At 44.1% G+C, this 24,066-nt stretch overlaps 1 protein-coding gene across 1 annotated transcript in view; it reads left to right on the top strand.

The window, feature by feature from the left end:
* Window positions 1–24,066, top strand: part of CC2D2B (coiled-coil and C2 domain containing 2B) — a 2,924,037-nt gene that overhangs the window by 1,642,367 nt on the left and 1,257,604 nt on the right. Inside the window, exon 8 of the mRNA XM_069611382.1 lies at window positions 13,388–13,484. Coding sequence (XP_069467483.1) covers window positions 13,388–13,484 — 97 coding nt within the window. The remainder of the gene's footprint in view (window positions 1–13,387; window positions 13,485–24,066) is intronic.

The following is a 24,066-nucleotide window of genomic DNA, read 5'->3' on the forward strand; positions in this document are numbered from 1 at the left end:
GACATTGACGTCCCGGACGTGACGTCAAGGGTGAGGGGGAGGGACAAGGGGAATTACGGCAGTTCCGCCGACTGTTTGAATAAAGAAGGTTGACCCCGGACCAGGCTCCGCGTATTATTCCGGCGTGCGCCGGATCCGCCGCGTGGACCCGCTTCACTGAGAAGCCGAGATCGAACAAATACTTACTCGAAGCCGAGGTTCGGTACACCCCTAGTCTTAATGGCAGTAAAACCGAGCTCCTTATCTTCGGCTCTCCCCAAGCTTGCTCTAAACGTAGTCCTTCATATGATAGCTTTCTTCTCCAGGACAACGAAACGGCGACCCACAAAACAGTAAAAACATTTGGGGTTTACCTAGAGGCCTCTCTTAACTCTGATGCCCATGTGCACTACCTTTGCCGGAATTGTAACTACTACCTAAGGCTTCTCCGTAGCATTCGCCCTTATCTGTGTGAAAAAAACTCAGTGACCATAGCTCGGGACACAATTTTAACCAGATTGGACTATTGTAATCCCCTGCTATGTGGAGTCTCCAAGTCCAACATTCAGGCCTGTCAAACTATTCAGAATGATGCGGTTCGCCTGGCTCTGAACGTCCCCAGAAGATCTTATATTTCTAACTTTAGGAGAGATCTTCATTGACTTCCTGTGCAGGAGTGAATCCATTTCAAAATTGGCACATTGGTGCACCATTGCCTTTATGGCAACGGTCCAGAATATCTTAAAGCCCTGGTACTTTTGTACCACCCCACCAGAATGTTGTGATCTTCAACTGTGACCCAGTTGCAGGGACTTAGATACACTCGATCCAGGGGTCTTGGAAGATCTTTCTTGGTCACTGCGTCGTCCCTCTGGAATACTCTACCAAAAAACGGATGCATCCATGTCTAACCTGAAGCTTTTTAGGAAAACCTTGAAAACGTATCTGTTCAGGTAATTTCCCTGGACATTGACAGATATGCCTTTCAGTGATTCTTGACTCTTACAATGCTTTTGTCCCGTCTTTTTTTTGTCCTCTTGTGTCTGTCTTGCGCCCTGCCAGCTGCTGGCGCATTATAAACATATAAATAAATAAATAATGGGAGTAGTCTCGACCATCAAAGTAAAATGAAATGGTCCAAGTCAGTCAGTCAAACAAAGGAAAAAGTCTGTGTCAGAAACCCATACTTGCCCTCACGATTCACAATAACTAAGTGTTAAAAGAATGTCAGAATGGCAATGAAAGTGGTTCACAACTCCCTTCCCCAAGTTCGTTCAATGGGGTTCTTACAAAGTTCCTTCAAGTTGGGCAGTATGCACAGTTCAAAGATTTCCCATAAAGCTGTTAGTCTTCCCTCACCTATTTCAATGTCAGTTCAATATACTTCATAGTTCTCTGTAATGAATTCTTTGGGGCATCCCTCACCGGGTTTCACATTTGTCAGTTAGACAGATATTCACAAAATTCCTTCTTGGTTACTTTCACAGGCTGCCCTTGCCTGTTTCAAACACTTAAACACAGCTGAAACACTTTCCAGCTAAACAGCTCTACTTCACAGAGCTCGGGGAGAACTCCCTTCCCCAACCTTTGTACTTGTCTTTCACAATGTTCACCTGTCAGAGATCTTCACAACCGCTTGGTATTACCCACACCATGCGTGACCACTCCAATAGCAGGGTCCTTATTATTTTCGCCTTGCCACAGACCTTCGAAACCACACAGTATTCTCACCCCTATGCGTTACCACTCTGACAATAGGGTTGGTTTCTTAATATCTGTGTCTCTTGCACTTGGTTTCGCAGAATGGGCCTTCGGCAATTCTGTTCCTTTTTTCACAAAAACATAAGGTTCATTACTACAGGCCCACGGCCACTCTGTTCCTTGTTTCACAAAAATATCCATTCACTTTCACAATAGCCTTTCGGAATCTCTGCACACTCTCTTTCCCTTGTGCGCTTCCCTTTAGTGGATTTCAACACATGTCACTTTAATTATTCACTGTTCTGTTATCCTTCAAAAAGCATTTAACCATGTGCCTTCTGACACGGCACCACTCTGTTACTTGGTTTCTCATCTGCTCCCTTGCAGGCCAAATACATACAATCATTCGGTTAAATGGCTTTAACCTTAAATGCGTAGCCTTGCGTGCAACACTGTAGCTTCCACAATCGCGCAAATCACAAACCGGGTCTTCCCTTTCTTTGAACTCACCGGCTGTGATTGCTTTCACGCATCCTTCTGTTTTCAGCTTGTCGAGGTCAGGGTCTTGCCCACCTGCCCCTCATACACTCCTGGGCGGCCTCGCGGTCCAGGGGAGGAAATGAGCAGTCTGTTGTTGCACCAAGGAAAGCATCTAGCCGGCCCCTCGCCACCCTCTTCTGAACTCTCCTGGGTTCTTGGAGACACAGCTCCCTCGCCACGCTTTCTCCTGCCTCAACTCGCAGCATGTCAGCATCTAGGCATCCCGTTCTCCCTGGCCTGGTTCTCTGCAGCTCTCTATCAGCTGCTTCTCTGTCTCACCATCCAGCTTGCTTTCCTTCTTGGCTCCTGCTGTCCTCTCCATGTCTTTCTGTGCACCACCTTTTATAGTTTGAAAAACGGTCCATGAGTTTCAGGTCAGTGGGATTGTGACCGAGTGCCTGACCTTGCCTGGCATTATAAGTGGCACAAGGCCAGTACATGTTACTAGTGGTAATCTTCCTAGTGTCAGTCTTCCTATTCCTCGTCTCAGTAGGTGGGCTGATTAGGAAAGGAGGGGAGTTATGGGAGTTGTAGTATCCCATAAAGGTAGAGGGGATATGGGGTGAATAACTGTCAGGAAATGGGGGATACCATGTCTCACTTTCCGTGGGTCTCCTCCCAACTCCCCGAGGACTCCCTACCAAGGTGATCCTCCTTCACTTGTCCACCCCGGTTACATGTCTTTCCATCAAATTTTTTCCATCTAAGGTAAGTACCATCACATTTTTTCCAACGAAAGAATGTGCATTTTTTTTGTTGTCTTTTGGGGTGGGGGGCAACTCCCTGTTTTTAACCCTTAAAGACACACCCCAAACAAAATGAACCCTTTACCACACAAAAATATGCAAAAATATGTATTTGATGCATATTTTTTCGTTGGAAAAAATTAGATGGAAAAACCCTTGTTGGAACATTTTTCGATGGAAAGTATGGATACCGCCCCCCCTCCCCCCCAAAGGGTCAGAATCCAATAACAATGGCCCTTTCCTGGCAACCTGAATAAGGGATCCCCGGGGACTGAATCGTGAAACACATTCAGGTTTTTCACAACACACATAACTGATTCTGTGCACAGTGCAGGCAATGCGGCTTGCTGATCAGTCTGCATGACAGTGGACCGTACAAAGTGGTAGCAGCAGTAACATGCTCCGCCACATACATAGGTGAGGACATAAATGCATAACTAAGATGCAAACAGTCCTGACCCTCAAGGGTTCCCCACTACATTCAACTACGCTGTAAATTTACATACAGTGATAGTCACTGTACCTAAGTCAAATGGAGACCCTCTTGACAGGGAACTACCACACAGGAAAGATTTAAATACATTTCCACTCCACATGCAAGTGTAGCGTTAACCTGCTTTGGGATTTCAGCTAATACACACATCTTGCAGAATAAATACTGGTGCCCAAGGCTTAGCAAACAAGTATGACGCATGACAGTGCATAGCAAGATGCCCCATATGTTTACAGATAACAATGGACAATTCCCGCAAACCGCCAGTAAGCACGCTAACAAGGGCAACAATGCCTTTTAAGTGCATAGATATATAGACCACATAGGTCCATTGAAACCCATCAACAAGTACAAGCACTTGTTAGTTCGTCGTGGACTAGTGCACAAGGTTCACTTGGCTAATTTATCAGAAGGCAGATTGTAAGGAGGTCATAAAGGGTTTTCTGTCCTTAGTAGCTATGACAGCACTGAATCCGCTCCAAGCTGTCATTGGGCAGTCTTTTCAGGCAAAGCCTTAAGAGAGGCACTGCCAAGCTGGGGCTGTACTCTGCAAGTCTCTAAACCCATTTTGCCCACAAGCTAATGGTGTCATAGCGAGAGCCAATGCGATAGAAAGGCAAGCCTTGACTAAATGCATCCTTTCTTCTGGTATTAATTGGGTGAGCTACTTTCCTATAGTGCAGTGTAGCATAAAGAATCTACCTTGTCTTTCTCAATGTGATGGTAAAGTACCTTTTGAGTCGCTGTTTGGCATGCCAATATATATGCCCGATTTACACAATTCTTCTGCGTTCTCTTAACAGGCCAGAGCATTTGCTCTCCATAAATCTCCTAAGAGACTCCATCAATGGTGAAGAAGCACCACATCATAAAGACAAAGGGGGTCATTACGACCCGGGTGCAAAGGGATACCGGGCACCGGTAATGACACTGGTGGCGGTAATCCCTTTGCGCCCTATTCCGAGGTCCCTTTGCAGGTCCTTCCTTAACGCCTGGTTTTAGCAGGCGTTAAGGACGGGACCCGCAAAGGGATACCGGGGTCAATAACGGTACTGCAATTTGCGGTACCATTATTGCCGCCTTCCTTCCCATTGAGCCCTATGGGGGCTCAAATGGGAATGGGGAATGGCATTTCAAATGGTGACTTACTGGTCCCGCAAAGGGTGGAATGGACCGGTAAGTCCCCATACCACCACGTCGGTGGCGGTACCGGTATTGGTGCTAGTCATGGTGCTAAAAGCGCCATGACTAGCACCAACCTCGCAATGAGGGCCAAAGAGAAGTCACAGTCAGACTGACTCTGAAACCTGGGGACTAAGTCCTAGAGAAGGTTCATGAAGATTATTGACAAAGAAGCACTTGAACTGCGCTAACTACCTCCTCTGAAGGTACTGAAACATGAAGGTTCAAGAACAGCAGTCCTACCAGCCATGCCTCCTGGGAAAGGTACTCAGCAAGCGTCTGTCACCCACCTTAAGTCAGCTCCACATGGTTCCGGCCCTGTTCCAGAGAGAGGAAATTCACTTTCTTGAACAACTTGAAAAGCAGGCAAAAATAGATGAAAATATGAAGTTGACAATAACTCCAAAAACCTCCACGTCACATGAAAACGTGTCTATTTTTCCGGGAACTGAAGAGCCAGGGACAAGGCTAGAAACAAAGCTCAACGCGAGGTCCATTGGGAAGATGACCATTTTTAGCCATCTAAAGAGCACGGAAACTTACAAAACTTTTTGTTGAAACAGTGATCCTGTTTTTCATTTCTGCTATGGATAAGCCTTCTCAACAGGGACCTGTTGAGACCACAGATAGAAGCTTTTGCTCAATGGGCCTTGTTGATCTAGAAAATCTAGATGACATGGCAGACCATGGATGTGTTGTGAAATATTTAGACACCTTCCTTTACTATAAGTGAAAATCTGTGCAGTGGTTAGATACAACCTTCTGTGAGCATTGTCCTCCTATTCCTCTTATGAGCTCATCACAAGAGGTTAAGACACATTTCCCTTACATACCAAAGCCCTAAGTGAAGGAAGAGCGTATATCGCACAATAGACATACATTCCCCACCACCTACAGATGGCCAGTGTATGTGGTCTATGCTTTCTGTGGTATATCATGACACATTCTATGCCACAACAACAGGGAATACATGACAAGAAGCAGTCCCTCTTAACATGTCATGGGGGTGACTCTTTGCAAGTGTATGCAATAGGCACGTTACATATAATATTTAGGCATCCACACTCATTTAGTGTTAATATCCAATAGGGAGGCCACGGATGGTGGCATTTGGTGAGCAACTAAACAACCTGACAAAATATTAAAGGAAGGTAAATATGAACATATTACAAATGCCTCATGCCTTCTAGTAGACTGGAATATTGGAGGCATTAAATGTCATAAATGACACAAAGATTTAAGCACAGAGCCTTAAATAGCTTAGGCCTCACAAAACATTTCACAAACCTATGCCATATCCATAGGCAAAGCATGCCAACTGATGGCAAAGCAAGCACCTTTGCATATGGTTATTAGTATAGTAGACATATGGGGAAAGGCAGGTAGACAACAATCCTAGACAGGATAGGTCACCTAGGAAAGACTAGGGCTATAATGGAGCCAAATAAGCTAAACTTACTTTGACAAAGATTGTCCTGGAAACCCAAGGACTGGCTAGAAAGCCAAGCAAGAAGAGCCATTTCTGCAGCCGAAGGTGACTTCATTGCATTGTAGCAGGGAATCTACAAGCGGAAGGGATGTGGTGCATATCATCCAAGAGAACTTGGTAACATTACACGATGAACAACAAGCAATTGTTGAGCCTCAGAAAATCACAGACTTCCTTGACACACTCTATACAAGTGTTCTAGTCTGCTCCATAAAAATATGGCTAGAGCAGCTGACATAACTAAATCTATCAAGACAAGGTCAGAGATAGGCCATTCAGAGTCCATCTACACTTTACTAAGTATACTCAAGTGAACATTCAACAGAACATTGTACAGAATATCGGTGTGGGACGATGACTTATTGTCATGTACATGGGATCCTGAATATTCCTGAGCCAGCAGGCACACCTCTCTTGTGTGATGATCTGCAGTCCTGGGGCACCATGCAACAGGTAGAGAAGCAATGGATACAACAAACCCTCTATGAGGTGCCCTACACCCATGCCTGCCTGAATAGTGAGAACTCTAAAGTGCAACTGTATTCCTTGAAGAACTGTGTGGGAACACCCCATACAAGATGCTAGAACCTTTTCAAGAGCAGCCCATGTGAGCAGAATTCCAGCTCAACCAAGTGCAAGTGCAAGCTGAGTGATTCAACCAAGTGCATGCTGAGTTCAATTCAAATGTAAACCTGCAGTGGCAATACTAATATCGAATTGATCCTACATTGTGCAGTTCAATGCTTCATGATGTGGTGTGCCTGTGGTGATTGCCAGCATGATCACATTCTGAAACGTGGCAAACTGTCTCAGTTATGTTCTACATCCACCAGTGCGGACTGAGCTAGTGCTATTGAACTTGCCTAAAGTGAAGCTATCACCACTAACATTCCTGCAGCTAACACTGAGACTGACAAATCCTCTGAATGTGGAAATGCACAGCACTGGCACAACAGTGACTTTCATTGAATCATCAAACAGAGTACTGAAATTAGCCGTAGATCTACTGGAAGAATGACAGAAGGGCCAGCCAAAGGAAATGCAGGCCCTGGTGGAAAGCTCTACTCCAACAAATGGGAGCTCCATCTTAAGCTCCATCTACTTGCTGACGAATACAGTTGCTTTCTTCAATACAATGAAAGGATTATGAACCTCTCTGGAACCTCAAGCACAGGGATCACACATGTGCTCTACATTCTGGTAGTTGGATGCTCGTCATGACAAGCAGAGTGGACATGTCAATGCACCAAAACTGTATCCTGAATAACATAAGAAAACTGTTTGGAACTGTTTGTGTGGCAAACATCTGCTCATCACTGATTCATCAGCGATCATCAGCAGCTGAAGATTGTCTGCTGACCAGTACCTGCGGCAGTTGGCTTATCTCAAGAATTAAATGTTTATGTTTTGACATTTAGTAAATAGTGAAGATTCTAAGTGAATACATCTAGCAAATAAGCATTCTGCTATGGTTTACATGCTCTTTTGTCTCTTCACTCTTATTCCCATGATCAGTATGAAGACGCCATGGCCTGTTCTATGCCTCATGGGGTGGGGGTTGACATGTATTTTGTAGGTCTGCCCATATTAGACACACATTAGAGCCGCAAACAGGCCATTCTGTTGAACAGCACAGCGCGATGAAAACATTATCGTATTTACTGAAATGCGAAGTGCAGTTTAAACACTTGTAAATACAGCACTTCTTCGGAGTGAGAGGTGGACATTTGAAATACAGGGCTTCGTGCTATAATACACTGTGTGATATAAACACTTGAAATACTGGCTTTCTTGTATATAATGCACTGTGTGATATAAACAGATATATTTAATGAAATACAAGCAGCAAGATTTGCTTTTTCCATGCTTTGAAGAAGTAACATTAGGGTTTTTTCTAAAAGTCCGGGCTGTGAGCCATTGACCTAAAACTTGGAACAAACAGGACCTTCCGTTTGTGTAAACAATGGGCCTCATTAGGAGTTTGCCGGTCCGGATACAAAGGTACCAGTAAGCTTGCCGGTAGCGTTGTATACGGATTGGCAAACTCCGAGTTGTGCTCGTGGGTGCCATTCATTCCGCCAGGTCTGACGTGGTGGAATGAAAGGCACCCGCGAGCACAGCATTTCGGATGCACAGGCACCATCGGTAATGGTGCCTGTGCATCAGGCTTCCCCATTCCCATTGAGCCCTATGGGCTCAATGGGAATGGGGAAGAATTTTTTCCGGCGCCCAGGAATGGGCAAATACCAGCTCCGACAAGGCTGTAATGACCCGGTAATTGCCCATTTCTGGGCACCGGAAAAAACGCAACTCTAGCAGCAGCCGTGCCTGTTTTACAGGCACGGCTACCGCCAGGGTTGTAATGAGGCTCAATGTCTGTTAACCGCTATGCAGGCTCTCTCCGGGAAGCTTGAAAGAAAGACCATGTTCTCGCAAAACATAGATAAGTGGCAAACACTGCAAACTACAAAAAGCAGGCATTCTGTAGTTCTATTATGTCAAAGGACAGAGTCACGTCGCTTGCCACGTGAAAGTGCCATCATCCAAAATATAATTGCTGGCAAAATCCCTAAATGCCATTGAAGGACAGAGAATTGTCCTTGGCTGGTCAAGTACATTGGTATAGTTAGCTCAAAATAGTCTTTGGCAAAATTCCTAGCTGCCACTGAAGGACAGAAGCCATGTCATAGGGACTGCCCAGACGGTATATAAGGGAGTGAATTCAGCCCCTGCCCTCTGCTGTTCAGGTGATAGAGCTGGCACAGGAGGAGGCAGACGGCTTGACGGAGATGAAGAGCAGAAAAGGCTTCCCCTGATTGGAGGGGTGATTCGACTCTAAATCGTTTCTGGATTTGTTAAGCCTTAAACTGGGTTCTGGCTATTGTGATTTATTTTGACCAGAGCGCTACTTTCTTTTGAACTGTGTGGGGAATGATTTTTACTTTTCCTCAAGGCAGCTTATTCAGCTCACAGCCTAAGAGCAGAAACCCTATCCTGGATTGGCAATATACAGGTACCAGTAAGTCCAATGGAAATTTAATTATTTTTTAATACACTAAATTCTTTTTGAAGCATGTAATCCTTTTCACGCGTCTTTGATGGAAAACCCCAAGGTGCAGCAACAGGTGTCCTTTTGGATTTTTTCCAACTTTTTCATTTATTTATTTTAATTTTAAATTGTGGATTTTTCCAGGCATCCCGTTTTTCCAGCTCTCTTCAGCTCTCTGCCTTGGTGAATATGAGGAGGCTTTCTTTACCCTGCATTTGATATCACATTGAGAAAGGTATTGAGGTATTGAATATTGATTGAGGCAGATGCTTCTATGTGATTGCCTATCATGATTTGATTTGATGAGGCAGGTGCTAAATTGCCTAGCATGATCTATGAGGTTGCCTGTCACGACCTGGAGAGGCAGGGAGTTGGTTTCTAAGGTGACTTTGATTTATTGGAGAAGGTTGATCAGCCTTAGTTTTGATTGATTTGAGGTAGAGGAAAATGACAATGGTTCAGCTTTTCCATTTATGGTTTATTGCATTTTAAGTGTGTTGTGTATAGTGATGATAATAATGTTAATGTTTCTTTATTACATGTTTCTCATGATCAAAAGGATTTATATTTTTACATGAGAGTGTAAGACACATTCATTTCTGAGAGATATCAGATGATATAAAACATGATTATGAAGTTTGGGGCATCTTTCTGAGCTAATGTGTATTGATGTGTTATACAAGGTGCATGTCTTTTAATACAGACCAAGGGTTAACAGATGGTGTGAACAGTGGACTACAAATATACATTTATGTGACATTGGTAAACCTCTCCTGTGTTGGCAATTGAGAGCAGCCGCCTACTGCAGGGGTTGTTACCCGTTCATCTCTGTTGCACATTGACTGATACATGCTTTTCCCTACCCCTACACCTACCACAGCCCCTGCTGGGGTGGTCATTGGCACTCCTGGGGTGGAGGCAAGGCTCTGGAGGTAGGGGTTGTTGATTTTCATAGTAATGGTAAGTCTTCCTGACCTGTGTCAACCCCAGAACTTTTTGCTTAACTGGTGGATTATTTTTTCTTATACCTCTGTGAGTGGGCACTGTTTTCCACCCTCACAGAATCTTTTACTCTTTTTATGGGTGTCATTTTTTAGACTTTCCATAGTGTCTTTTTAAAGTTATCCTCTTTAACAGCTTTTGGGGAATAAGTGCCTGTTGTTGCTGGGTTGCCCTAGGGCTACCCTTTTAACTTTCTCAGGCTAACCTTGAGAGTACTACAGTTCCCATGGGTAGAAAGGATCTTTCTTTGGATCCCTTTTACACTTTATTTAGTGAAACTAGCACACCCCACCTTATGGGGTGTGCTGGGGAGATACAATGTATCACCTTTCACACTAAAACTGTAACAATTCTGTTGCAGGGACACGCCTACCTTTAATGGCTGGTGGCAGTGATACCTTTTACCACGGGCTGTGTTCACAGCTGCATTAAAGGCACCCAAGGGTGCTCATTTATTTTACAAAAATGGCCCCTGTCCTGTTCTTTCGTCATTTAAATGTTTGTTATCCTTCCTTCTTCCTTCCCCTGACATCCAGGGTGGAAAAATCCTTTGTGATTGTTATCTTCGGCGGGAGTCCCCTGGAGTCCCCGCCCAGGCTCCCATCTGTCTGTGTAGGCAGGAAACGAGGGAGGAGTCCAAAACTCCACAGCCCTTTGTCTTCCTCCTTGCCTGAATGGGGACAATTCCCAGTGGGAGGCTGGCTATCCTGATTGGACAACCACACTGCCCTTTGCCTTGTTGTAAAATGCATGGAGAGAATGCAAAAGTTGTGTTGTAGTTCCTGTTAAATACTCGGAACCCAGAAGCTGAAGACAAGTCGACCACTGGAACCAAAACCAAAGAGGATGAGGAAGGAAAAGCAGATGAGACGATTTCCAGCGACCAGAGAGCCTGCCGTGTAACCTGAGCCTGCTGTAGCCCTTCCTTCCAATCTACCTGGGGGTTCCAAAAACTATGACCCTGACCCAGCGCCTAGTGAGACACACTAGACTCAAGAAGACCTATATTTTGACCCACCCCATCCGTTCTGTGACCTTGAAGGGATGCAATATCCCAATACCCTGGGACCGCAAACCATTGTGTGGTGCATAGTCTTCTGGATTCCGAATCTCGCTGAAACTTCGTGGGCATCCTGGTGTATCTCCAGAGACATGAATCAAATCCGAAAAGTCTCCTCATCAGAGTGCTGGACCTTTGTAACGACGAGAATCCGACCAGTGATATTCTTCTTCTGTGCTCCTGTAAAAGGCGCCAAATCCAGCTGTGAGGAACACCTTGCCTAGAGCCTTCCCCATTGATCCCTGCTGCAAAGTCCCTTCCAAGGTCCTGTTTTCAGTCACCACGACAAGTAATCCACTGACCAGGTTTTTGGCTGCAGATTCTGAAGTCCCCTTGCTGCAAAATCTTCTTCAATGCTGAGGTACTGTGTTGGCTTGGATATGCACCTACCTTAAGTCTCTTGTGATTCCTGTGGAGTCGTGGGATGCTTTCTGTTATTGGGAGGCCTCTCGTCCAGTACATCCAATCCCACTGCTGGAATCCTCCTAGGGTTTCTTCTGTGAAGCCCCTGGACCCTCAACTGACTCTAAAGTAAAATACTCACCTGCTGGACAGTCCTCCTAAGGAACTCTGACTTTTGCTACTTAAGAACCTATCCTGACACTGCCTGTTGGACACTAGATCCTAGTAACCCCCCTTCTGCTACTGAGAACACTCATGCTCCAAGAATAAGGGAAAGACTTTTAAGGGATTGGGCCTTTTGCCTAGAAAAGAGAATACGTGTTTAAAAGCTACTTACTTGTAAAATAGTTAGTTGGTAACTGTAACTCTGAGAGTGAACAGTTACAAAAGTGCTTACTTACCTTGAATGTTACACTATTCTGAAAAGTATATGCCACATCTTTCTTTCCTTAGAAACTGTTTCGCCATATTACTCACTGGTGATTTGGTTATGCCTCTTCCCAAAAGTAATGCTGTTGGTTGCACTTTATTATTCCTGTTAGCATAATTGTATGAGTGTCCCCCAACTGGGCCTGGCTTCCCCTAACTTGCTTTTAGCCTGTCCAGAATAGGTCTCCTTTAGGTTTTCCCTACGTAGCATAACTTGGAGTCATTCATAAAGTGTAACACTGCGTTTTGCTTTCCCTGTGCTGTTTTAGACAGACACAAAGGGAGTCTTAGGTTTCTACCTGCCCCAAGTTGCTGATAGCTCCTTGAAAAAGTATATGGGTTTTACTTACCTTGAGTTAGCTGTGTGCCATCCTAAAATAAGTTACAAGATTTACTGCTTATCTCAATCCGTGTTTGAATGATATCAAAAGCACCTGTAATTGAATATTACATCCTTAGGTTTTACTCACCTAGTATAACTGTGTGCTATTACACAAGTAATTACAGGTTTTTATTGTACCTAGAATACGTTTTCCACTATACACAAAACATGTACTGTCCAGTTGACTGATTATGTGATTTGTTCCTGAGCGTCATGGTACAACTGGTAGGGTCTGCTACCCTTGAATTACTGGATGTAATCTGAAAGAAACCATTGGTTTTTACTCCCCAAGAATGTGTGTGACCTATTACTGAATGTGTATTAAAAGGTTTGACTTCCCTAGAACTACTGTTAGGTGTTCCAAATAAGGTTTATGCTTTGGCCTGTGAACCTTCAAGCATAGTGTTGTGTTTGTGTAATTGTGATTACATCTAATGTGATAGTACTTATTTCCCCCAAGATTTATCTGGGCCTACTTGTATTTAAATATTTGGACCATTTGTATTACAATTTCATTGGTACTGATTCTACAGCCCTCTCTCCCTCCTAAGATAAGTCTGGCTGCCCTGTCTATGCTACCATGAACTCAGGTTGGACAGCCTTATACTAAGAGCGTAGTCTTGTACTTTCTCAGTTGAATGGTTTTACTAAGCCCTTAGTTGGACTTCAGAAAAACTGTCCTAACAGGGGTGATAAAAAATCACACCAATAAGAGTCTCCTATCTTTGTCCTGTGGTTTGTTAGTTGTTGTATACCTTTTGTTCACTTTTTCCTACTGTGTGTGACACTTTTTCCTACAGTCTGTGGTGGCATCTTTTATAACACATACATTACAATTTCATTTGTTTGTGAGCACCGAACTACTCATGTGATAGTATAATGACGCAGTGAAGCAAAACTAAATTAAATATATGCAATTTCTTTGTTTTCAAGGTCGTCTGTTGCTCCTATTTCATCATGTTCCCTGTCCCGCCTTAATAATAACAGGCATTTGATCATGTCATCACAGACATACGACACTTTTAATGAGGTAAGCACTAACTCAACGTACATTTTCAAAAGAATTAGTTTGGAGCAATGAGTTGGCATATGGATGCTAAAAGAGTTCTGCACCAGAAGATTACTGGTTTCAAACTACATAGGTGGACACATTCCACATTCATGGCACATTGAATGTGGAATTACTTTATTTAAGTTTTTAAAATGAGTTGCCAATTTGAGAAAATTCAAATCTAAAATCAAAACCCAGATTTGTGAACAGCTATCTGTCTATTTTGCTGTACCTGTTTCATGATTTCCATTACTCTGTGAATCTTAGAGTCATACCACAGAATATATTTCTCCATCAAGTTGTTGAAAAAAATATTAAATCAATTTACCACAAAGTGAATATTGTGTTGGATCTATCATAAATATACTTTCTAATGGATAGATTGCTCCCACTGTTGAAATCCATCCTCACGTAGTCCACTCCAGAACATTTCCCACTCATCCAGGTGACGCAAGACAGCTTAGCAGATATCTCCATCATGTGCCTAGGTGCTCACACGTGCAGGAAGTGACATCATGGCTGTATATTTTCAGAGCTCGCATTGGCAGTTCCTGACACCGACATTATTTGGGTGTCTACAGGGGTAGCAGCTGTGATTCCTAGTGACTCCCTTGCGACCTCTGGCACTGTCCTAGCAACTCCTGGTGAAGGAATGCAGAGGCAGTGTGGAAATAAAAGCATATTCTTAGAGCCCTCTTTTTGGGGGGAAATCACCTTGTCCATTCTCACTTTCTCTAATGTGCTATGCTCACAAAAGTACAACTGGAGATTAGTGTTTGCTTATATAGGCCAGACAGACTGGATGCCCAAAATGCAGAGCTTCTTTAATTAGTGTCAACTTGTTTGTTTTATGTGTCTGAGCGCTATCAGTGTTACTGTTCATTACCTCTTCCCTTCCGATCATTCACTAGTTCACAATTTGCTTCCCCCACTTTGTCTTCTCCCTCCTGACCATATTCACTTGCTGCCCCCCGCTTACCTCAACCTCTGCCCCTAACCTGGTGGTACCTCATCGTCCCTCCTTGTTCCATTGGCCACCTCATTACTAGCTAGTGCTCCTTGATATGCTCCTCTCCTCCCATCACTCCCACGCCTTTCCCTTCCATAGCCACCTTTCCTCTGCCCTCCCCCCAAAACTCTCTGCCTTGTCATCATGACTATCTCTTCTTTCAACCTTCCCTCACCCCCCAGCCCTACCCTACCCCTCACCCTAACTCCTCAATCAGACATCGCAATCATCTACCCACAAATTTCTAACATTTCCAATTCCACTGGTGTCGCCCTCTGGAACACAAGATCCATTTGCAATAAAACCACAGCTGTCCTTGATTTATTCCTATGCCTCAATCTTCACTTTCTCTGTATCACTGAAACTTGGATACCTCCCTACAAACCTCTGTTCCTGCATCTCACACCTCTTCCTTATCCTCTTTCGCCCATGTCCCTTGATCTACTGCTCGAGGTGGCGGCTTATGCCTTCTTTTTCGCCCCAACTTTATCTCCCCCCCTTGTTCCGCTTCTCTACCTATCCTTCCCTCCTTTGAATTTATGTATAACATCTTTAATTCTCCCCATGCCATCTCTTTCCTCATTATTTACCGCCATCTGGCAGTCTTGGTTCCTTCTATGAGGACATTGACTATCTCCTCAACCTCATCACCCCCTCCCCAACTCCACTAATTGTACTAGGTGACATCAATCTCCATCTCTCCACTAATCCTCCCAATTCTCCTCTCTTATGCATTCTTGACTCCTACCTTCTTACTCCCCTCCCCTCCCCGCCTACTCACTTATCCGGTTCCACTCTTGACCTCATCTTCACCTCTGCATTCACTGCCTCTTCTATATCTGCCCTTTTTAACTATCTTTCTGACCACTCCTTACTTTCCCTTTCCCTCACTCCCCCTGCCTCCTCTCCTCCCTCCACTCTACCATCCGCCCCCTTTTTCCGCTGCGACCTGCGCAACTTCAACCCTTCTCTTTTCCTCACCTCTTGCTCCTCTTTCCTTCCCCTTCTCTCCCACTTCTTCTCTCTCTCAGCCAACAACGCCTTTTCCACCCTAACCTCTTCCCTGGTGTCTAGTCAAATGGTCGACAGAAAAATGGTCGACAGACAAATGGTCGACACAATTTGGTCGACAGGTCAAATGGTCGAATTTTTTTTTATTTATATATATATATTTTAGGTTTTCGTTTAGGGAAAAAAAGGTTTTTTTTAGCAAAGAAAAGGGGGTTGGAGGGGACCCCCCAAAAAAATAAAAGTGAAAAAACAAAAAAAACAAAATTCGACCATTTGACCTGTCGACTTTTTGGTGTCGACCATTTGTCCTGCTGACCATTTATATTCGACCAAATGATCTAGAACCCTCTTCCCTCACTTCTACTCTTGATCTCATTTACCCTCTCTCCTCCTTCCCCCTTCTCGCAAGCCTGCTCAACCTTGGCTCTCTACTCACCTTTCCTCCATGCGTCGCCTTCTCAGACTCCTTGAACGACGCTGGCTCAAACACCCCTCCCCATCTAACCCATCTACATACTTGTCCTATCATACCCTCTATGACTCCTGCCTCAACTACACTAAATGTTCCTACTTTTCTGACCTTCTCCACTCTCAATCCTCTCACCATCGCCACATCTTTCAAACTTTTCACTTGTCTTCTCTCTCTCCCTACCCCCGATCATTCCATTGCCTCTCCTCTCTCTGTTAGTGAAGAAAGTGGCGTGATCAGTGGCAAAGTCCTCAATCTTCACCAAAATATCCTCTCATCCCCATCTTAATATCCCCCTTGTCCCCCCTCCTCCACCCTCTACCTTGTCCTCCTTCACTCCTGTCACTCAATCTGAAGTTTCCCTCCTCTTATCCAAAATTCATCCTACCGCTTCCCCTTCTGAACCTATTCCCACCTCCCTTATTCCTAAAAACTATCCCCTCCTCTTACCCTATCTTACCTCCTTTTTCAGCACTTGTCTTTCTACATCCACCTTTCCTCTTCCGTTCAAACATGCAACAATCATCCCCATTCTCAAGGAACCCTCAGCTAATCCCCACCTTGCATCCAAGTACCACCCCATCTCCCGCTTACCCTTTCTCTCTAAGCTTCTTGAATAAATGTTCTATTCTCAACTCTCTTCCTTCGTCTTCAACCTTTCTCTCCTCCCTCCTACCCAATCTGGCTTCCGCCCTCTTGACTCCACAGAAAGTACTCTTATCTCTGTTCTCAACTCTTCTTCTTTCTGCCCGTTATTCCAAGCACTCCTCCATTCTCATCCTCCTTGACCTTTCTGACGCCTTTGATACTGTCAATCACCCTCTCCTCCTTAATTCTCTCTCATCCTTTGGCCTCAAAGACTCTGTCCTCAAATGGTTCTCCTCCTATCTCTCTAACCGTACCTTTGCAGTCTCCTGGGGTGGCTCCACCTCCCCCACCTATCCTTTCAACCACGGTGTGTCCAGAAGCTCCGTCCTTGGCCCTTTTCTCTTCTCACTTTACACTTCCTTTTTAGCCCCTATCATCTCCTCTTTTGGTGTTTCGCACCATTTCTATGCAGACGATACTCAGCTTTTCCTCTCCCTTTCCTCTTTCAACTCTGACATCCATATTAAGCGTTCTTCTTGTCTCTGCGCTATTAAATCATGGATGTCCTCTCGCTTCCTTACCCTAAACGCGGACAAAACTGAGGTCCTGTTGTTCCCTGCCAATACTATTCCTCCCCCCCTCCCCTCCTCCTTGCATTCTCTTTTCACCTTCCAAACTCTCCTTATCTCCCCATGCCCGTAACCTTGGTCTTCACATTGATTCCAATCTCTCTCTCTCTCCCCACATTTCTCTTACTGCTAGATCCTGCCGCTTTCACCTTTTTAACATCAGTAAAATTCAACCCTACCTTACATTTCATGCTACTAAGCTCTTAATCACCTCCCTTATCTTCGTCAGACTCTTCTACTGCTCCACTCTCTTCTTCAGACTCCCCTCCTCTCACCTCACCCCCCTCAAATCTGTCTATCACTGTGCTATTCGCTCTCTCTGCCTCCTCTCACCCCTCGACTCCATCTCCTCTTCCCTCTCCTCACTTGGTTGGCTACCTTTTCACTCCCAGCTTAAATTCAGTTCCCTCTGCCTCGTCTTCAAATTCCTCTATGGTCTTGCTCCACCTTACCTTTCCTCCCTCCTCACTTCCTATACCCCTTCTTGCCCACTCCGCTCTGCCGATCTTTTCCTACTCACTTCTTCCCCTCCACCCTGTGCCCCTTCTCGCTCCGCTTCTTCATACTACTTGCTCCTTTCCACTGGAACCGCCTCCCTCTCCCCATATGCTCTATTTCCTCCTACCCTACCTTCCACACTTCCCTAAAACCCTTCCTCCTCCATTCACCTCCCTAACATCTATGCTTCCTTCTTCTCCTCACTTTCTCCATAAGCTCCAATCCTATTGCTTCTCTCACCATGGTCCTTCTCCACTCATCCTTAACCACATCACTCATCTAAATTGTCCCTTATACTGTATTCTAGTACTTGATCCATATGTTACTATGTATTGCTTATTGTAATTCTTGTTGTCCTTTGCTTCTCTCACCATGGTCCTTCTCCTCTCATGCTCAACCACTCGACTCATGTAAATTGTTCCTTATACTGTTTTCTGGTAATTGATTCAAATGTTACTACGTATTGCTTATTGTAATTCCCGTTGTCCTTTTGTAAAGCGCTTTGGCGTAAAGCGCTATATAAAATGTTAATAAATACAAATAATAAATACAAATTGTGTGCAAAAAATGTCCATGTTTTGATGTTACTGTGGCCTAGATTGTCCCATATCCTTGCAAAATAGTTGGTATTATGTCATATTTTTATGTATAGCACTTCATGTCTGACTCCTGATTCCAAATTAACAAGGGGGGTCCTGGAAGTCCCTCTGCCAGACATTAGTCCTGGTTACGAGAGACTTACCCAGAGTCTTTAGCTCACTATCTTTCACAGAGAAGAAATATCCCAAACATATCAGTCTTTGTCCTGCCCTGGGGCAGTCCAGCACCGAAATGCTAGGCAATTCTCCTTTTGGACAAGAGTACCAACAGAAACCCCAGACACGTGTTTCGGTCTGGTTGGACCTCATCAGTAGGGTGGATCTGTGCCTCTCTAAGAATAGTGAGCAAGGGGTCCACGTCAGGATTCCCCTAGTAACTTAGGGAGAGACACAAAGCTACTTAAATATGCAAATTAACAAGGGGGGTCCTGGGAGTCCCTCTGCCAGACATTAGGTTACGAGAGACTTACCCAGAGTCTTTAGCTCACTATCTTTGACAGAGAAGAAATATCCCAAACATATCAGTCTTTGTCCTGCCCTGGGGCAGTCCAGCACCGAAATGCTAGGCAATTCTCCTCTGAACAAGAGTACCAACAGAAACCCCAGACACGTGTTTCGGTCTGGTTGGACCTCATCAGTAGGGTGGATCTGTGCCTCTCTAAGAATAGTGAGCAAGGGGTCCACGTCTGGATTCTCCTAGTAACTTAGGGTGAGACTCAAAGCTACTTAAATATGCAAATTAACAAGGGGGGTCCTGGGAGTCCCTCTGCCAGACATTAGTCCTGGTTACGAGAGACTTACCCAGAGTCTTTAGCTCACTATCTTTCACAAAGAAGAAATATCCCAAACATATCAGTCTTTGTCCTGCCCTGGGGCAGTCCAGCACCGAAATGCTAGGCAATTCTCCTCTGAACAAGAGTACCAACAGAAACCCCAGACACGTGTTTCGGTCTGGTTGGACCTCATCAGTAGGGTGGATCTGTGCCTCTCTAAGAATAGTGAGCAAGGGCCCACGTCTGGATTCCCCTAGTAACTTAGGGTGAGACCCAAAGCTACTTAAATATGCAAATTAACAAGGGGGGGTCCTGGGAGTCCCTCTGCCAGACATTATTCCTGGTTACGAGAGACTTATCCAGAGTCTTTAGCTCACTATCTTTCACAGAGAAGAAATATCCCAAACATATCAGTCTTTGTCCTGCCCTGGGGCAGTCCAGCACCGAAATGCTAGGCAATTCTCCTCTGAACAAGAGTACCAACAGAAATCCCAGACACGTGTTTCGGTCTGGTTGGACCTCATCAGTAGGGTGGATCTGTGCCTCTCTAAGAATATTGAGCAAGGGGTCCACGTCTGGATTCCCCTAGTAACTTAGGGTGAGACCCAAAGCTACTTAAATATGCAAATTAACAAGGGGGGTCCTGGGAGTCCCTCTGCCAGACATTAGTCCTGGTTACAAGAGACTTACCCAGAGTCTTTAGCTCACTATCTTTCATAGAGAAGACTCCTGATTCCTCCTGCTTATAAGCACTGTAAAATAGGTGTTAATACTATTAAATGTAATAGTACTTAATATATTAACCCGAGAAGGGTGATGGGCTGATTCACCGCTGCTGAAGTATGAATTTGGAAAGTTCAGTTTAGCACATGTCAGAGTTGAGCTTTAAATTCTCTGAACTATCCAAATGTGACAAATATGCTGTTTAATCAATTGTGCAGTTAACAAGAAACATGTATGAGGATATCTAACCACCACCCCCTCCAGTCCTTTAAAAAAGAAAGATAGCACTACTATTATCAGGTTTACACGTGGGCTTACAGGTTTCAGGTTTACACTCCCTGCTGCTTCTGAGCACTGTAATAATGCATGTAACCCCCATAGCCAATGCATTACCAAATGATATGGCATGCACATTTAAGGAGAAATAGATGGCAAGATAGCTTAGTGGGTTCAGTGCTCACTTCTGGTTTCTGCCTCTTGGTCCTCCTGGTGATGATCCATGTCCGGATCACAATGTGTTGAGGAGTCTTTGATTGCCTTTCCCTTAATGAAACTGGATCTGTGGCAAGCCAGAGCGAGAGAGAGGGGACAAACAATCAGTTTGACGATATTCCCCTCTCAGAGTCAGTTTTGGAGGAGTTCAGAAGGCTTGCACATGTTGTGGATGAAGATGTAGTGGTAGAAATTGAGCCCCCCATAAATATTCAGGAAGATGTGTCAAGCCCTCAGAATGGTAGTTTTGGTGAATGGCTGGTACCTGGCAAACAATTGTCAAAGGGACAAAGGAAAGCCAAAAAAAAAGAAATGAGACAGAAAATCAGCACAATGGCATTCCCAGTTATCTTGCGAAAGCAAAAAAAAAAGAGAAGTCAAGCCTGGTGCCCTAAAAACGAAACAGCTTAATAATGAAGACCCTTCTACAATCAAAGACTTGAAAAATACCTCCCAGAAGATATGCAAGGAAATGACTAGCATCTACTGGACATAGCAAATGGAAAGACGAAAGGTTCCCAGAAAAAAAGTGGGAAACCCTTTCGTGATGCCGAAAGAAAAGAAAAACAGACAGAAGGGAAGCAGAAAGCCATCTTGGAATCTGACATGTGCAGCCCGACTAAAGCAAAGATTTCGAGGGCTAACGTTGGCCTTCAGACAGATCCTTTGGATCAACAAGAAGTTTTACACCAAACTTTATCTGCAGGAGCCTTAACCACCAAAAGCTCAACTGGGAGTGGAAAAGAGAATTGAGGGAAAAAATCAATTCTAATCTGCCCATCATTGAAAGGCCCACCTTGGGCCTCAATATTTTTGGGGAAGGAGAACAGAAATCATCCTAAAAAAATTCAGGGTTCAACAAAAGAAACGTTAAAAATTGCACCAATCTTTTTAAAAGGAGACGCTAAAAACAGCACAAAAACATCACTGATGATTGAAATCAAAAATGGTCAAGGTAAGACTAAGAAACTAAGAAAGTGACAGAAGTATTAAAGGAAAAAACAGAAGACCTCAAAATGACAGTAGATGTAGAGGCGAACTCCATGAACAAGTCCTGGAAGAAGACTTAGAAATCCAAGAATATGCTGTCCCAAAACTTTGGCTAAAAGCGCTAAATAAAATACCAAAACATGCATCACTTTGCAGAAGTGCTATCTTGGACTATGTCAAGAGAGTTCCCAACCTCTACCTGTTTGGCTCGGAGGACATAGAATATGTAAAGTTTCCGAGCAGACAGGTGATGAACATAGTAGAGGTGGGTTTTACATCACAAAAAGCGTGGAAAGCCATTAAAAGTAACAAAAAAGAGCTGGAAAAAATCGGCCTGATGATTCTTGAGAAGAACCCAGTGGAAGTACAAATGGGTCAAAACAGCGAGATGTCTACCACTGAAGGAGAAAGCGTGAAAGCTGTGGGAATCTCAAATCAGGAGCCAGTGGTGCCATCTCGGGGAAACTCGGAAGATAATAAGGCCAGCACTTTAGCAGCACTCCCAGAGATCCTCTCACAAGTACTACTAAAGCTGGAGTTGACTTAGCAGAGTCTTTAGGCATAATGAAATTACTATTACAGGCTGGAACACCCGCGGCCCAAAGACCTTTACTGCGAGCAGCAGAAAGAAAGATCTCTTTTTAAATTCTGATGCTATCCTACTGCAGGAGACCTGGCACACACACCCAATAGAAACAGAAGGGTTCACAATATTCACAACCCCGGCAAGCCAAAAATCTAAAGGTCGACCGTCGGGGGGATTGTTGCTTGGAATTAACAATTTATTTAGCAAAAATGTCACACTTCTGCACAATTGAAAGGAAGGAATCCTGGCATGTGAAGTTGAACTACAGTCTGTCCATGATCTTCCTTCCCTTGTAGTAGTGAATATTTATTGGAACCCAGCGCAATGTAGCCTTGATCAATTCCATCGGTCGCTGTCAAAATGGGTAAAAACCTCCAAGGCCGGGAGACAGTGGTCAGAGTTTTTTAAATTTGTGGGGCCTCTTCATGCTAAATGTCTCTGCTGAAGGTGACTGCCCTTCGAATCCAACATGGTCCCATGGTAATGCCTTCTCCACACTGGACTATGTATTTGTTTCTGAAAAACTACAAATGAAGAAAACATCTATGGAAATAATTTGGGGAGAAGGGAGTGATCATGCTCGGCTAAGAGTCAAAATTACGAGCTCAATGAAAGATAAGTCGGCTAAATATTCACAGGACCTATTACTGAGGAAAGGCAAAGCAATCTTGGTTAAATATAAAAGAGAGGGGCGAAATTTGAATGAGAAGTTAAATGGCATCTCATTAGAAGAACAAAAAGAGAACTGTAAACCACACTGCTTTCAGCCATTTATTTGGACGGTGCACCGCCCGACAGCAGGAGCCTTGGTAAAGGAAACCCATCACTTACATTCTTTTGATGAGGAGACATGGATCTAAAAAAGGTCCTTAAGGCGTGAACTTAGACGGCTGAAGTATTCCTTTATGAATCCATCTGAACTTTACATATAACAGAAAAAGCTGCTTAGGAATTGTAAACAATGGTCACAGTCAAGAAAGATCCTGCGTCACCAACAAGATAATGAACAGATGCTGGAGGCTCTTTGTGAAAATAGTACCTGTAATTTCTGGTCAATAGTAAATAGTAAAGGAAAGAAATCAGCCAGTAACATCACCCAATGTAAACTGGTTCCAGAAAAGAGGTGGATAGATTACCTGACAGCGAACTTTAAAAACACGTCAGCTACCGTGGAAAATCAACAGGAGGTCCCCAAGTGGGAACTTAACTTTGATGCAAAATTAATAGAAGATCTAATTTTGAACGCCTCATCATCAAAGGCAGCGGGCCCAAACGGGCTAACTTATCAGGTTTTGAAGTCTAATGTTAATACCTGGGCGACACTTCTTGACACCCTTTATAGGGAAATACTAGAGCCAAAATGCTTCCCTCCTTCTTGGAAACAAGCAGTCATAATACCATTCTACAAAGGAGGGGATAGATCACAGCCCAAAGATTATAGGCCAATTGCCCTCTTGGACATCGAGAGCAAGATATTCATGCGTATACTCTTGATAGAGTTAGAGGACTGGGCCAAATCAAATAACATCATCTCCAAATTTCAAACAGGCTTCAGGCGAGGAATGTCTACAACACACAATGGCCTCACCCTGAGTCTATTAGAAGAACATACAAGGAAATTTGGAGAGGGTCTGCATTTTGGAGCCTGGGTAGATCTCTCCAAAGCATTTGACCTAGTAAACAGGGAGAAATTGTGGGCAAAATTGAGAAGATGGGGTCTCCCAAATAAGCTCCTGGCAATATTAATTGAGCTCCACAAAAACACCTCGCTCATGATAAGATTTGATGAGGCTGGTCATCTCTCCAATACAATCAGGGTGGAGCAAGGTGTGCGACAGGGGTGTATGGGAGCCCCCTTTTTCTTCAACCTATACTTGTCAGATCTGGGAGACAAAAATGGACAATGGCAATTCCCAAACTTAATTCCATTAAGGTTTTTTGGCTCGCCTATGCAGATGACATCGTCTTGATTGACAGGACAGCAATAGGCCTGCAGCCCTTACTCAATGGGCTAAGTGAATATACTAAACTAAATGGACTACAAGTAAATCCAAGAAAGTCAAAAATTCTGGTGCTGAAACACCCAAAAAAGCAAATTAACTTTGGTAAATGGTTTTTTGAAGGAGAAGCAATTACAAGGGTAGACAAATTAGTCTATCTGGGTTATACGATGTTTGCCTATCCCTCAGTGTGT

The sequence above is a fragment of the Ambystoma mexicanum genome, chromosome 8, assembly GCF_040938575.1.
Source record: "Ambystoma mexicanum isolate Mex_15411 chromosome 8, UKY_AmexF1_1, whole genome shotgun sequence".
Classification (NCBI taxonomy): Eukaryota; Metazoa; Chordata; class Amphibia; order Caudata; family Ambystomatidae; genus Ambystoma; species Ambystoma mexicanum.